Raw genomic sequence first — 15,325 nt, 5'->3', positions numbered from 1 at the left:
GGACATCTACTGGACGCAAAATATCAAAATAAATCTATCACATATTTTCTTTTGTATGCAATATTGCTTCAATTTTCCTGGAATAGTTCAAAGTAAGATCACACTGGTATCCTGTGTGCATGGAGGCACTATTATTCTATCTGGTGTGCATTAATTTTCCTGGGCACCAAAACAAGTAATTCGTATCTCGTTTTCAGATACTTTCAAATTTCTTGAGTATCGAAATAAGCTAGCTGCTGTTCTAGCCTTAAGAGGCCGAAGAAGTCTAGCCTGGGTATCGAACGACCGACTTCAGTTATCCATAGATCGACACCAGCACCTTTGAAGGCAGGAAGAATTCAGAATTTCAGAGATTCAATAAATCAACAATCAAATATTCCCGTATATTTGTGTTATAAATTTTTGACCAACTTGAAAATATTGAAATGCCTCAAATTTAAGTTGAAAGGTTTACTTGCTTTTTGATTTATTTTTCAGATTTATTTTCATTTTCTTTATCTTTAGACACTTTTTTCTCTACTGATTTCTTAAACCAGGCATTGGCTGTATCTTTTTAAGCTGCTATTAACACCATTTAAATTATATTTGTGAAATGAGACCAATTAAAGCCAAATTTTATCATAGCAGATAAAATGAAACGTTCATCCCCTTTAATCAACACTAATTTAGTGTTCGTTGATTATAGAACTTGAATTCGAGGAATCTACAGAGAAACAAGATACATGAAAGCGGAATAATAATCACATTTAGCCGACTTGATTTCACAGAGGAAACTTTCTTTTGCTCCCTCAAGGGGATTGTTGAGACAGTAGTATTCCGTTTGAAGCATTTAACATATATTTTATGTTGAAAACAAATATGTTCTTATATGTTTTTATGTTCTAAAAACCCTAGGGTTCTTAGAACAAATTTCCAATTTCCTCGTTCAAATGAACTTCGAGTTTTCATTTAGTTTCTTTTTTTATCGTTGGACACTTTTTTCTCTACTGATTTCTTAGAACCAGGAATTGGCTATATCCTTTTAAGTTGCTGTTCATACTATTTAAATTGTATTTGTGAAATGAGACCAATTAAAGCCAAATTTTATCATAGCAGATAAAATGAAACGTTCATCCCCTCTAATCAACATTAATTTAGTGTTCGTTGATTACAAAACTTAAATTCGAGGAATCTACTGAGAAACAAGATACATGAAAGTGGAATAATAATCACATTTAGCCTACTTGATTTCACAGAGGAAAGTTTCTTTTACTCCCACAAGGGGATTGTTGAGATTGTAGAATACCCTTTGATGTACTTAACATTAATTTTATGTTGAAAATAAATACCCGAGAGTTTTTAGAAAAAATTCAAATTTCATTTTTCAAATGAATTTTGAGATGATGCCCCAAGAAAACCTCAAATTTGCTCTTTTTGTTTACCAGGCTTCCAGTGATTGAACATCCTCATCAGGCATAAAGAACTCTTCAAAAAGTTTAAAAAATGACAGAAAGAAACATTTTTTGAATTTTTTAATATGTAATGGAGGGGAAAAGGGAGGAGTTTGAGAAGATTTAAGCTCAGGAAGGGAGGTTAAAGAAGTGTTAGAACAATGTCACATTGTTTTGCTGATGATCCTTATTTGACCGTTGCTAGGACCGAAGTTGAATTGTTAGTCGTTATGCTCCGGAACATTCAGTATTGAAAAGTGGATATGGTTAAATAAACTGAAACTAAACCATAATTGATCAATTATATATCGGAGACTTATAACTTGATTGTCCATCGATAAAAGGTGAAAATGTTAGCAGTTAGAGAACTAAATGTTGCAGTAGTAATCGCATTTGGGGAATGGTTATTAATGAGTTAATGAATTTTAATGATAGTATTGCATCACTAAATAGCGAACTAGCTAAGAATAATGGTATCACTAGAAATATTAAGCATATTTCACATCGTAATATACTAAGAATGTTGAACTTCTTTAGGGTGCACCCATATCTGTTACATTGTTATTTGTTGTTATTTTTTTATATTGTTGTTTGTTTTGGTAAAAACAACTTTTTTAAGTCACTCTTTGTTCTCTGACAACTGCTGCTGCCAGTATTTGTGACACAGAGCCAACAGTGGCAGCAGTTTTTGGATTCTACCACCACCAGTGTCAGCACCAATGCCACTAGAGTAGGTATCACGGCCGTTGAACCATGAGATTTATCTGCGATGCGCTACAGATTCTACGAGTCCTGGTCTTACCAGTATTTGTGCTTTGGGGGAGGGGTGCCACAGGTACAACCAGTATGGCTACTACAAGTGTGCTATATGTAGGGAGTATGCGCCACAGTCTTTGGCCCACGGTGTCACAAGCCCGCAATGCCCCTTCCACAAATCTTATCTTCCTTCGTGAACCATATCTCAAAACAGTTTAGGACCTCTTTCCTATACCTATAGAAAAAATTATGTACTCTCTCCCTCTGCTCCAGGAGAGCTCTTTACCTAGCCGAATAAATGATGAAAGGAAGACCTAGGTAAAAAAAAGTGAAAAATTCTTACTGTTAACTCCTTCAAGATAAGGAGTTGGACATGAGTAATATGCTGGACGTCCCTGCTTGCATTTGGCTGATGCTTGAAAAAAAAGACGGAAGTTTGGAAAATTAATTGGGAAGCTCTGTTTTGTAATAAAAAAAAATGTATCGTGTTAATTAGTTTAAAAAAAGGAGCATGATAAAATTCGAGTTCAATTAGTTACTGCAAAAATTAAAAGGTATCAAATGCTGGAAGTTGGACATTGTAACCTTATGGAAATCATATAGGAAGATAGATATTACTTGATCGAGTCTCGAAGATCGAGTTTGGAATATTCCTTTGATCTAACGTATCAACGTATCTAATGTATTCCTATGTTCCAAGAAATATAGGTAATTTTTTTAATCTGTCACGATTTCCAGTTGATCCAGAAGACAGAACACCTGAGTAATTTCTTGTGAGGCCACTTCCAGCTGTCGTTAAGCCGTTTAAGCGAGTTGAAACAGATACTATTGGCCTACTACCTAGCTTCTAAAATAGGTACGAATGGGTTCTTATTGTACTTTACTCGGGAAAGTCATATCACAAGACTATATATGTAAGGATTACCTCACTCTGGCAAAATGTCAATAGAAACTGTGAAAGTATTTCCAGGGGGGTCACGATAATCTGTTGCAACTTGATCGATCTCCTTTACAACTTTACTCAATGATTTGAATCAAGCCTGCAAAATTATTACCCTGCCAGCCATAGTGTGACAGACTTTGTGAGGTTTTGGTGGAATTAGTTTTTGTATGCTTAGAATGTTTTGGAGAGAAGTGTAAAATAATGGCTACCTTATAGCTTTATCTGATATTTAAACGTAGAGAAAATTAGTAAAAAAGTACTAGTCATCTTCTTTTAGTTCCGATGTTTGGGCATAAGTCACAAGGGTCTCAGAATATCTTGAGATGTGAGTGGCAAGTCGATACTACAAAATAGCAATTCCATTCGTTGCTTGTACATGAGAGAACATCAACTGGCTTACTGAGCTGGTAAAAAAAAAGAAGAAGAAATAACAACAACAAAACTAAGAAGTCTATTCCAGAAAACAAATAGCTTGATATGAAAATGAAATTTCTGAACATCTCGTAACGAAGTCCTTCACCTTCTACTAACCAGTTCTTCCAAAATAGAGGAGGAATTGCTACGCTCCTTCATCAATACAGCCTCTGACGTAGACCGTTTTGCAAAGGCAAAGAACTCTAGAATCATCCTTGTTAACCTCTTCTTGATGTTCTGCAGCATTAGCATTAGAAAATTGCTTATTATTATAGCGATGTCAGTCTAGAGAGAGATAGAGAGTGTTGTTACTGAATCCTAAGAGTGGAAGTTCTGCCAAGAATCTGCGGAGTATTTTACCACAAAGCTGTGTATAGTAATGTAAAAACTATTAAAAGCAAAGATAAGTCTACCTATGATTATAAATATACAAAGACAACGAAAGAAGAAGGATTTGGCATATGTTTCTTAGGGGACAAGGCCTGATTCCTCTTCAATTTATAGCGCTTACTGTTCCACCAAGGATTATGACTTATAAAAACCAAGACATTGTGTTTTGGACCTTTTTAACCAAAATACTCTATAGACTACTCTACCTTTTGTAAAGAGCTAATGGTTAAGAATACTCAAGTTTATGCTAAATTTATCGCCCAGACTGATGCAAGTGCCGTAATCTGTGTAAGTTGAATCATTTCCTCGCTAAAACCTCAGTAAGGCTCCTCTCAAGAAAACACATAATTCTTCTTTTAAGAATTTAGAATTTGTGTAGGTGCAAAGTATCTTAGTGTAAAACGTCTTTAACATTGCTTTTAAATAGAGGAATCAAAGGGAAACCTCTCGAAATTTAATTGACTGGAAGTGTGAATTCTCACTGAGTGAATAGACTTGAATGACTGCAATCACTTCACGTTTCAAAGATAAATTTTGTTTGGTTTTCATTGTTTACTCACTGGCTTGGCTTTCAGCCAAAGGAGAGAAGGGACTTTACTGAAAATTATTGAGTGTAAACAGAATTAGGAAAAAAGTCGAACCAAGGGCTGAATGTAATCGGTGTATCCAGCTGCCTTTGGCAAATTACGCTTATACAGAACTTCTATGTTATCCTATTGCTTAGCGTCTTCTATGATCCCTCAAACGCTTACACAGGAATTGGTTGAGGAGAGGGTAAGAAATAAAGCCTGATGAAAGATTGATTTATGCCCTTAAGGACCGGTTATTTCCTTGTTTTAAGTTTGTTAAGTCACCGTGTTTATCACAAGGCACTTTCACAGGAAGTGGTTTGGGGGAGGGAACTAAAGCCTTAAAACATGAATTAATTTACGCCTTAAAATAATGATTGTTCTTAGGGAGAAATTTGGGAGACTGGGTACACTGTAAAATGTTTTGAAGGAACGCTTTTTAAAAAAAAATCCAAGTCTCAGATTCGGTCAAGTTAGCTAACATCCTTCCTTTTAAAATGGAGCCTCTCGATTTATGTATTTTTTCAAATGTATGCTAAGAAAATATGTTTGATAATACAAGTTTTTTGACTAACAACTACTAAGCTTGATCTATATTTATCTTTGGACTTGTACGCACAATGTTGCAGCAAAGTACTTTGTATAGACGAAGAGGTGTTAAGAAGGGATTTAAGAAGTTCAAAAAACTATCAGACAGAGTAATGAGTGTTGCTACCGCTAATTACGAGCTCTTACTTCTCGTTAGTAATTAGCAGTTAGTAGTTAGTAGTAGTTAGTTGTTAGCTCGTTAGTTTACGAGCTCTTACTTCTCACCTCCCTCAAAAATTAACAACCGAGTCATTGAAAGCAAATAAAAAACTTTATTTTATTATTTAAATAGCTTCGATTTAAAGAATTATTCATTTTCAATTATCTGTCAACACGAAATACTTGCAGCTTCCTTTTGAAACTACAGTGTGTTTATCGTTCAAATTTTTATTCTTCATCATGACAGCATCAAAATTACTGGGTATTACAGAGGGTTGCAGAGGGGTAGCAACAGACCTAACGTTGAACCACACTTTAAATACAAGATAAAAACAGCAACATTTGTTCACATCCTGACAAAAGGTAAGCATTTAATGCAGTCTCCATTCACCTCTCCTCCCGAAACAAAACTTTCAGTTTTTACACTTTGAGGTTGAGCTTATTGCGTCTTTTCTTACGACACTGCTCTGAAATTCGGTATGCCCCAAGGATTGATCCTCGGTCCTCTTTTGTTTTTAGTCCATGTAAGTGACCTAACTCGTATCCTTAATTCAAATCATGACGATCCAAAATGTTGTATCCTATGCTTTGATAGAACATCTGAGGACATTACTAACGAGCAAGATGAACTTATAGCTTTCGCTGACAAGACCTGCTGCAGAATCGACATGCCTTCAGTCCAGCGGAAGCATGAAATCATCATAGAAGAGGCCTATTTGTGGATGGATGCCAACAAACCTGTCGTCAATGTCGGAAAATCTTGCATTCCTATTATTTTCTAGGGTAGGAACCCTTTACCCGGAAATAACAGAAATTGTGAGGTCTCGTGTGGAAAGGTTCAAAGACCAGCAACTGAATGTGCAAAATATTTAGGAGTAATAGCAGATGAAAACTTTTCTTTCCTTCCTCACATCCATGCTGTGGAATTAACGCTTTCAAGGAATCTTGGTATGATGAAGAAACTGAAGCACACATTCCCACGTAAAACCCTTACCCTTTTCTACAATGCAATCATTAAACCCCACTTACAGCATTGCGCAAAGCTATGGGAATCGACATTCAAATTCCATCTGAAAAAACTGGATTCCATCCACAAGAATGCCTTGAAGATAATCAAACACACAGAAGATTATCTCTCACTGAAATCACTGTTTGAGCTTTCTTGCTTGATTTTTGCTTTCAGATTCCTCTCCGGCTTTCTTCCACCGCCTTTTAGGAATCTATTCCGTTTGGTAGCCGAACAGCATCTTCTAATTACAAGACTATCTGCACAGATCCATATTCGACATACGCCAACGGTGAGGTTGGATTTTTCGCCTGACATCGTCTGTGCTAACGCTTACAATACCCTACCGCTTGAACTGAGAGGTAGGAGCTCCCTTGGTTCTTTAAAAAAGAGAATGAAAAATTAACTTGTTTTGAATTAGTTTAAATTGAATAAAGAATCTAAATATTAAAGTGATTTTTAGCCAATATTGAGTATTTTTGTGTGTGTGTGTGGAAATTGGAGTGGTTTGCTCCTGGATGAAAAGGCGGGGACTTGTAAGGATGTTTTTGTTGGTAGGGGCCATCGTTGTATTGAGAAGTGAAGGGAGAGCCATAGTGCGTATTTATTTTTGAGGTGATAAGGGACTCAGCATGCATTTTTTGTATATAGATGAGAGACTATGTATGTTATGACTGTTATAATTTTTTTTAACAAACCCGAATGAACTAAACTGAACTGCGAGGCAACACTATAGTGTTGCCTATAGTAAAGCTTCAATCTTCTTGTGTTTTACGTATTTTTTCCCAGATGCACTTCAATTGGATGCATTGGGGGGTACTATTAACTTCGGAAAGGCTCATTCGAATGTAAACGGAAAGTCCTAATTCCCTTTTGAAGAGTCAGAAGTGGCCGAAGGGTAACTAGCCTCCCACTCCCTCTTTTCCCCGAATGCATCCGATAAAAACTTAGATATAGATATTTTGTTCAAAACAGTTTAAAGTTCATATAACATTGCCCCTAGGGTTGGCAAAACCCCCAAAAGCCTGGGGGAAAGGGTTGTAAGTGATAGCCCAGGGGCATATAATGTTTCTATTGAAGGAATGGTCGTGTAAACTTTGGAGGAGGATCATTTAATTGGAAATTGAAAGGTCGAGTTTCTTTTTTAAGATTCAGAAGTCATCAGAGAGCAGTCCTCTCCCCACACACTCTTTTACCAAATGCATCCGATCTAAATTTTGAGATAGCCATTTTGTTCAAAATAGCTGAAAAATTATAGAACAGTGCCTCCTGGTGGACACAACCCCACCCCCCCCTCTCAGAGCCATACGTAAGGGTTGTAAATTATGTACCGGGGCATATAAGGAATATATGGAAGGAGTGGTTGCATAAGCTTTGGAGGAGGCTCATTTGATTTTAGATTGAAAGTTTTAGTTCTCTTTTTAAGAGTCAAAAGTTATCTGAGGTCAACCAGCTGTCCCGAACCCCCCTTTTACCATAGATGCAACTGATCGAAATTTTGAGAATGCCACTTTTTAAGAATAGTCCAAAGATCACATAACAATGACCCATGGCTGATAACATCCCAGAGCTCAGGGGCAAGGGTTGTAAGCTATGCTCCGAGGGCATATAATGTTCTTATGAAAAGGGTCGTAGTATAAACTTTGGAGGAGGCTCATTTGACTGGAATTGAAAGTTGTAGTTCCCTTTTTAAGAGTAAGAAGTAATCGGAGGGCAAGTAGTCCCCCCTCCTGCTTCTCTTTTCTCCAACTGCATCTGATCGAAATTATGAGATGCCTGTTTCGTTCAAAAAATTTCCAAAGATCACAAGACAATGCCTCTAGGATTGACACAACCCTCTGGAGTCGGGGGGCGAGGGTTGTAAGCTGTAACCCGAAGGCACATAAAGTATCATTGAAGAAGTGATCGTATAAATTTTTGAAGAAGCTCATTTCAATGTAAATTGAAAGTTCTAGTTCCATCTTTAAGAGTCAAAAGTGATCAGAGGGCAACTAGCCCCCTCGCCCTCTTTTCACCAAATGCATTCAATGGAAAAGTTGAGATAGTCAATTAGTTCAAAACACTCCAAATATAATATTACAATGATTCCAGGTAGACACAACCTACCTCTATGGGAATTATATTAAATGTCTACCCCCTTAAAATAGGCTATTATTAACTAAATACCTTGCAATAAATAACGAAGAGAAATTAATTAAAAGTTAATTAAAAAAGAAGTTTTTCAAAGAAAAGTCAAGGCAATATTAAACTTCCGATCAGCAGAGATAAATTCCTATAATAATTCAAACTCGAAACAACCAGAATTTACTATTAAAGAATGACTGAATACCAAAACAAACAAAAAATTAAATAAGCAATCATATCAAACAAAAATACAACAGGTACTAATGGAAATGAATAAACAAATCTTAACAAGAGTAAAACTTAAATGCAATATGTAAATCAAACTTAAAACGAACAAAGGGTTTTAAAACAAAGAGTTAAAGAGTTTGACTAATCTCCCCTCCCCTAGCTGTAAAAGTCTAAGGCCTACTGCGTTGTTAGCAATTTACTGAAAACTGCACATGTCTTGAACGGTTTTGGAAAGAACTAATGAAATTAAACTGAACATTTGATATAAAATGATACTAATTACTGAAAGATAATCAGTTCAGTGTTTTATTTCACTGAAATTTCACTGATAATTTTTATTTTCTATATTGTAACAAGTGCAAATCAAATATTTGTGATGTAATTCGTTTGAAAACTACAAAACTGTGTCTCAAAAAGTCCTTGGAAAGAACTAATAAAATGAGACTGAAGATTTGATATATAATGAAATTAGTTGCTGAAAGATCAGCCGTTCAAAGTTCTATTTCACTGTTATTTTTATTTTTATTTTCTATGTTTTAAGTACAGAAGAAAATATTTGTAATATAATTAGTTTTCGGTAAATTGTAAATGACGTAGTAGGCTTTAGATTTTTACAGTTAGGGAATATTTTTCTTCGTAGTAATTTTGTTTGTTTTAAGGTTGACTTGCATACAAGTTTTGCTTGTTTTAAGATTTATTGATTCCTTTATATTATTGTCTGTTGTGTGTTTGTTTGCTATGATTTTTTACTTAATTTGTTTGTTTTGGGTTTCAATCATTTTTCAATAGTAATTTCTGATCGTTCTGAGTTTGAACTATTAAAGGAATTTATTTCTGCTGATCCCAAGTTTAATACAGCCTCTATATTTCTTAAAAAAACTTCTTTTTTAGAATTCATTTTTCATTTAATACACTTAAACACATTTGACGATTTACCTGCAGAAGTAATGCTAAGGGTTTTTCTAAGCTTCCAGAACAAAGAAAGAGATCCTTCTTCTAAACTTAATGGGTTCAAGTTGTCAGAACTGAAAATGCCAAAACTAGCTTGAGAGGTGACCTTTTCAAATAGCTCGAGAAAATTCCGTCCACTTACCCTTGTTCCTAGGCCAAGGCCAAAAGCCTCTGAGGAAAACTCTTCAGCCTAAAAAAACACTAATTAATGACTTAAAAGATAAATTTGTTTTAAAACTAATTAAACTTGAAGTATGATTTTGGCTATAGATATGAAGTCGAAAGGCAAAAACAATGTGAAAAAAAAAAAAAAATTATGCTGAGTAAAATATCGATGATGAATAGAGAAAATTATATACATTTTTAGTGATTTGTAATACATAGGGTGGAAATACTAAATATACGAGTTTTCTTTGACCTTCAATTGGATGGACCTATTTGCACCTATTATGTCCAGTGAAGTAATTTTTTGACAAACACTCTTATCTTTCGCTTTCTATAATAAAAAATGATTAGAGCAATTTTTCAAAAAGATCAGTTAAATACGATATTTTTGTTTTCAATTATATGTATCAATTAGAGTTACTTGTCAAAAACTAGTTTTAAATTTCTATTATTTCATACAAAGACCGAGAAATCTCTTAAAAACAGAAATTCAAATTCAGCATAGTTTACAAACGTAACTAGGGTCAGCCTTCGACCTAGACAACTAGAAAGTATGATAATTCCACTGGGAAGATTAATTAAGAATGTGTCTTCTATGAAAGGGGAGGGGAGGGGTAAATTAAAAGAAGACACATAGGAACGGAATATTTCACTTCTAATTCCTTTCTGAGAGAAAACAGAGATCCACAGTAAAAAGTTGCTACTTTTAAACATCTTCTGCCCAAAATTTACTGTTTCGGTCTATGTGCAATGGTGTATTTTTGTCTCTAAGCATAAACCTAGTTCGTAAAACATAACTGTTACTAGCACAATTAACATTCAGCAAGTTTTATTTTAGGATCTTAATTCATTTGTGATTTAAGATCCATCCTAGATAGCTGACCTAAGGATTTTAAGGTAAAAATTCGAAGATTTTCTTTGCTGGGAAGAAGCTGTTAAGGTGGAGGAGGAGGGCTGGATGTCTGAAATTGCAGAGAGTACATTCTTTGGCTCAAATTTTTATGGAAAGTCATTCAGATCTGCAATAAGGGGAGAGAAATACTGTAAAACCTTCCTTAGTTTTCAAACAGGACACTTAAGATTAATTTAGGAGATATTCGATGAAGTGCTCATTGTCCATCACCCTTTTAAACATACAAAATTTGGAATGCAAAAAATGGATTGAAATTTATGTGTATATTTATAAACAAGAGGACGTAAATTGTTTTTTGATTTAAACAAGCTTGGATCGGAAGCCTCTTAGAAAAAGTTCAAAATTTATTTGTGCAATTTTGTTTTTCTGGTTTTTCATCCTCTCTCCCCTCAAAAATTATCTGTTTTTCTTATTAAGGACGAGGAGAAAAGAATAGAAAAGAAATCGGATTATTCATTGTAAGTAGAGTATGGTTATTTTTGTATAAATTTAATTATATTTTTGTTTAATTGTATAGATTTTTTAAAAAGAGAATTAAATACAAAAGTGAACAAAAAAAGCTTACTAACAATTAATTTTTCAAATCAAAGCACAGAGTGATGCAAAAACTTGAAGGTAACGTACATTCCCCTAGATGAACGGGGGACTATCATCGCTCTCAGTCCAAGTCATTTACGTTAAAATGTCCTTTGCATTTAGTAAAAACGGTACACGTCTTCAGAAGCGTACTCTTGATTTGATATTTGGAAAAATGAAAGAAATAACCTAGTTATGTTTCGGGTAAAATATATCTTTTTTCGTAAAATGGATGTAATATTTTAAAATAAAAAAACAAGTTTTATTTTAGCTGCAAGTAAGGAGTGAAATTAAAGCTTAAAACGAACAGAAATTATTTCGTATATGAAAGGGGTTGTCCCCTCCCCTCCTCAACGCCTTGCTCTTTACGCTATAGTTTGACTCTTTGTCACAGTTCTACTTTTTAAAACAATAAAAACTTTAGCGTAAAGATTGAGGCGTTGAGGAGGGGACAACCCCTTTCATATACGGAGTCATTTTTGTTCATTTTAAGTTTTAATGTCGCTTCTTACTTGCAATTAAAAAAAACTTGTTGTTTTTATTTAATTTCTGAACGCTTATGGATTATTGCATGTTTTGATTTTGGCTCACCGCATATGAATAATTAAAACGAAATTTGCATATTAATTGATGTTTTCTAAATGGCTTTCTCATAGTTTTGATCGGACGATTTTGATAAAAAAAAAAGGTGGGAGAGGAGGCCTAATCCTCCTCCAATTTTTGGTTACTTAAAAATGCAACTAGAACTTTTTATTTTGTTGTATGGACGTTTTTATTAATAATAAATATACGGAACTTACGAATTAGCTTACGTAACGAATTTCTATATTTATATATTTTTATTACGTATATGAGGGGTTTTGCCCCCTCGTCAATATCTCGCTCTTTACACTAAAGCTTGAGTTTCGTCCCAATTCCTTAAGAATGATACCTGAATCACAAAGGCCGCGGAAAAAATATTTGAAATTACTAAAAATACTTAAGCGTAAAGAGCAAGGTATTTTGGAGGAGACGAGCCCCCTTATAAACGTAATGTTTTCCCTTCGTTGTAATTTTTAGTGCTGCTCCTTACTTCTAGTTGAAAAAACTTTTTTTTCTCATTGTTTTTGTTTTAATAATGTTACGAAATCCTTATTCCCCTTCATGGAAATTCTCTTCCCTCATGATAAATTTCTCCATGAAAAGATCCTCCCACTTAACCCCCCTCCCCCGACCCATCCCCCCAACGCGAAGAAGTACCCCTGAAAATGACTGTACACTTCCCAATAACCATAACTATATGTAAACAATGGTCAAAGTTTGTAACTTGCAGCCCTTCACCCGGGGACTGTGGGTATTAAGTTCTCTCCAAAGGTATAGTTAATAGGTTTTCTGACTATTTTGAATAAAATGACTATCTCAAAATTTTGATCCGGTTTTGGGAAAAAATGAGCGTGAGAGGGGGCCTAGGTGCCCTCCAATTTCTTTGGTCACTTAAAAAGTGCACTAGAACTTTTAACTTCTGTTAGAATGAACCCTCCTGTAACATCCTAGGACCACTGCGTCGATACGATCACCCCCTGAAAAAAAATAAACACGCATTAGTTATCTGTCTTCTGGCAAAAAATACAAAATTCCACATTTGCGTAGATGTGAGCTTGAAACTTATACAGAAGGGTTCTCTGATACGCTGAATCTGATGGTGTTTTTTTGTTAAGATACTAGGACTTTTAGCGGATATTTCTCCCTATTTTCTAAAATAAGGTAAATTTCTCAGTCTCATAACTTTTGATGGGTAAGACTAAGCTTGATGAAATTTATATATTTAAAATCAGCATTAAAATCCAATGTATCAAAATTCTCGCTTTTAGAGTTTCGGTTACTATTGAGCAGGGTCGCTCCTTACTACAGATCGTTACCACGAACTTTTTGGTAGTGGAAAGTTGTGTGGGATAGCTAATTTCCTCGTTTTGAGGACTCTTTAGCTCACTACAAATTTTGGCACCATTCTTTGCTTTTAGTTGAAGATGCAATGTCTTGTAATATAATAGTGTAATAGTAAGTTTTTAATAGTATATAAAGCAAAATTTGAATTTTTTTCGATTTTATTTGATAACAAAGAAAGGCATTTGAGTTTAACAAGAGACACAAGGGAGCCTTTAATTTCGGCCAAATAAAGCTACCATGAGTTTTACAGGACCTTTGAAATGCTCAGTTCATGTACTGGTAGAAAGAAAACGGTCTACCAGAGCATTGGACCAGATAGGGAATCTCAAAGTGCTGAAATTCACACAGGCTGGTAGTATCTCTTTCATGAACTCTGGCTAATACCATCAGGTTATCGGATTTTTTTTTTCTGTTGGAATATATTTTGTGTGGAGGCTATGTATTTTTAATGTTCAAAGTTTTTACAATGTAATTCCGATTACGTCCACTCTTGACTTTTCTGTTGATATTATGTTCGTATGTATTATGTATTCGTATATATTGTATTAGGTATTATGTATTCTGGGCAAAGATAGAAAACTAATAATCTGCTCAACCGTCACTAATTTGTCCGCTATTTGTTTAATTACGATATAATTTGTTACGATTTAATCATAATTTTTGTAAAGGAATATGGTTATTGTAAAGACTTTAAAGTATATTTTCGCTGCAAAGGGAACCTGGTAAAAACCTCTGGATGCTAAACAGAGCAATTTGATAGTAATATTGCAAGTAGTGTTGTATAGCTTACTTGTTGGGTGCTTTTTCCAGTTTAGTTTTCCGGGTTCTCAGTCCGAGCCTAAAACAAACCCAATAATTCGACGATGGTAATAAATTACGTTTGCTTTGTTTCGAAGAACAAGGAATTCTGTTATGCATGCCATGCACTTTTATGCTTGCTGGGGTCTATGCTTGCTGCAAAGTTCTTCCTTTTGGAAATTCTTGATCAATAAGAATGTTAAATTTTTTTGATTACGGAAGGGCACAGGGGGCCTCAGGACCTTATGTAAAATTCAAACACTTCGCTCAATTTCTGGGTAGTTTCAAATTCAAACTGAAAAAAATTTTATTTTTCATCGTCATCCCCCCCCCACCAAAAAAAAGTCCTGACTGTAATTCATAGTTGCACTAAAACTTTTACTAAAACTTTCAACTTCACTAAAACCCTTTCACTAAAACTTTTAGAGAATAAATGTTGTTTTGTAACAGCTGGTATATTAACTAATAAGTCTGATGACGGTCGGGTCAGGAGAATTTTGAGGCTTTGTCAATTTTGAAGATTGGATGGGCTCTCATTTAGAGGTTTACCTTCTGCTCAGTTATATATACCTTATCCTCCTCTGTCTATCAAATAGGCAGCCAAGTCAAGCCCTTTAGCCTCAGTACTGCCTAGAGTTAAACAAAGGAAATCTGCAAAATTAATATCAGTTTAATGTCTCGTATACTGTTTTGGTATTATCCATTTTGATGTCTTAACCAAATGCATCAATGAAATAGAGTATCTGTTATCACAGCTGACCTGTTTACTGTTTACACAGCTGACTGTTTACTGCTGTTTACAGCTGACTGCTTACTATTACTACACACAGCTGACCTGAGGTAGAGGATATGACCCTAAGGACGATGATTTTAGTTTAAGATAAAACGAAAAATAAATAATAAAAACAAAGAAAGAAACCGAATAAAAGCCAAAAATTAATATGGAAATTATAATCTAATTTTTTGAATTTATTCATTTTTGGTCTTTTACAGGCCTCTAGCTTTTATGTTTTAGGTAGAATCTAGACATGGTCGCGTCTAGAACCCTTTTTTCCAATCTTTCTAGGTTTTCATGACCTTTTTTTAAATATTTAGTAATTAACATACGATTTTTGCATTTATTTTTTCTTCTTTTCTTATCGTTTCAATGATTTTACTTTAGTTTTGGTACACAGAAAAATTACATTCTGTCTTATTAGTTATTTGTCTATATATTATGTTTTGTTGAACAGCTTTAAAGGAAAAGATTGAAGAAAATAAGTGAATAGACATAACTTTTAAAAATCAAATTTAATCCTTTATCAGGCATATTCTCAGAAATCCAGTGAACAAAATGTCCTAATCTAAACATAAAAGATAAAAGAGAAGAAGCAGAAAAGATAAAAAGAA

General features: G+C 34.5%; 1 protein-coding gene across 9 annotated transcripts in view; it reads right to left on the bottom strand.

Annotated features, from left to right (window-relative positions):
• Nucleotides 1-15,325, bottom strand: part of LOC136034934 (uncharacterized) — a 215,602-nt gene that overhangs the window by 24,678 nt on the left and 175,599 nt on the right. For 5 of the 9 annotated variants that reach the window (XR_010619299.1, XM_065716462.1, XM_065716466.1 and 2 more), the window contains exons 10-11: nucleotides 9,544-9,748; nucleotides 2,530-2,601 (exon numbers count right to left, since the gene is read on the bottom strand). Coding sequence is in view for 7 of the 9 variants with exons in the window: in XM_065716462.1 (XP_065572534.1) it covers nucleotides 2,530-2,601; nucleotides 9,544-9,748 (277 nt within the window). In the remaining 2 variants the exon portion in view is untranslated. The remainder of the gene's footprint in view (nucleotides 1-2,529; nucleotides 2,602-9,543; nucleotides 9,749-15,325) is intronic. The other 4 variants (XR_010619300.1, XM_065716467.1, XM_065716465.1 and 1 more) reach the window with 1 other exon arrangement.

Source organism: Artemia franciscana, chromosome 13 (assembly GCF_032884065.1).
Source record: "Artemia franciscana chromosome 13, ASM3288406v1, whole genome shotgun sequence".
Taxonomy (NCBI): Eukaryota; Metazoa; Arthropoda; class Branchiopoda; order Anostraca; family Artemiidae; genus Artemia; species Artemia franciscana.
The sequence above is the reverse complement of the archived record's forward strand: the minus strand, read 5'-3'. Positions and strand labels throughout refer to the sequence as shown.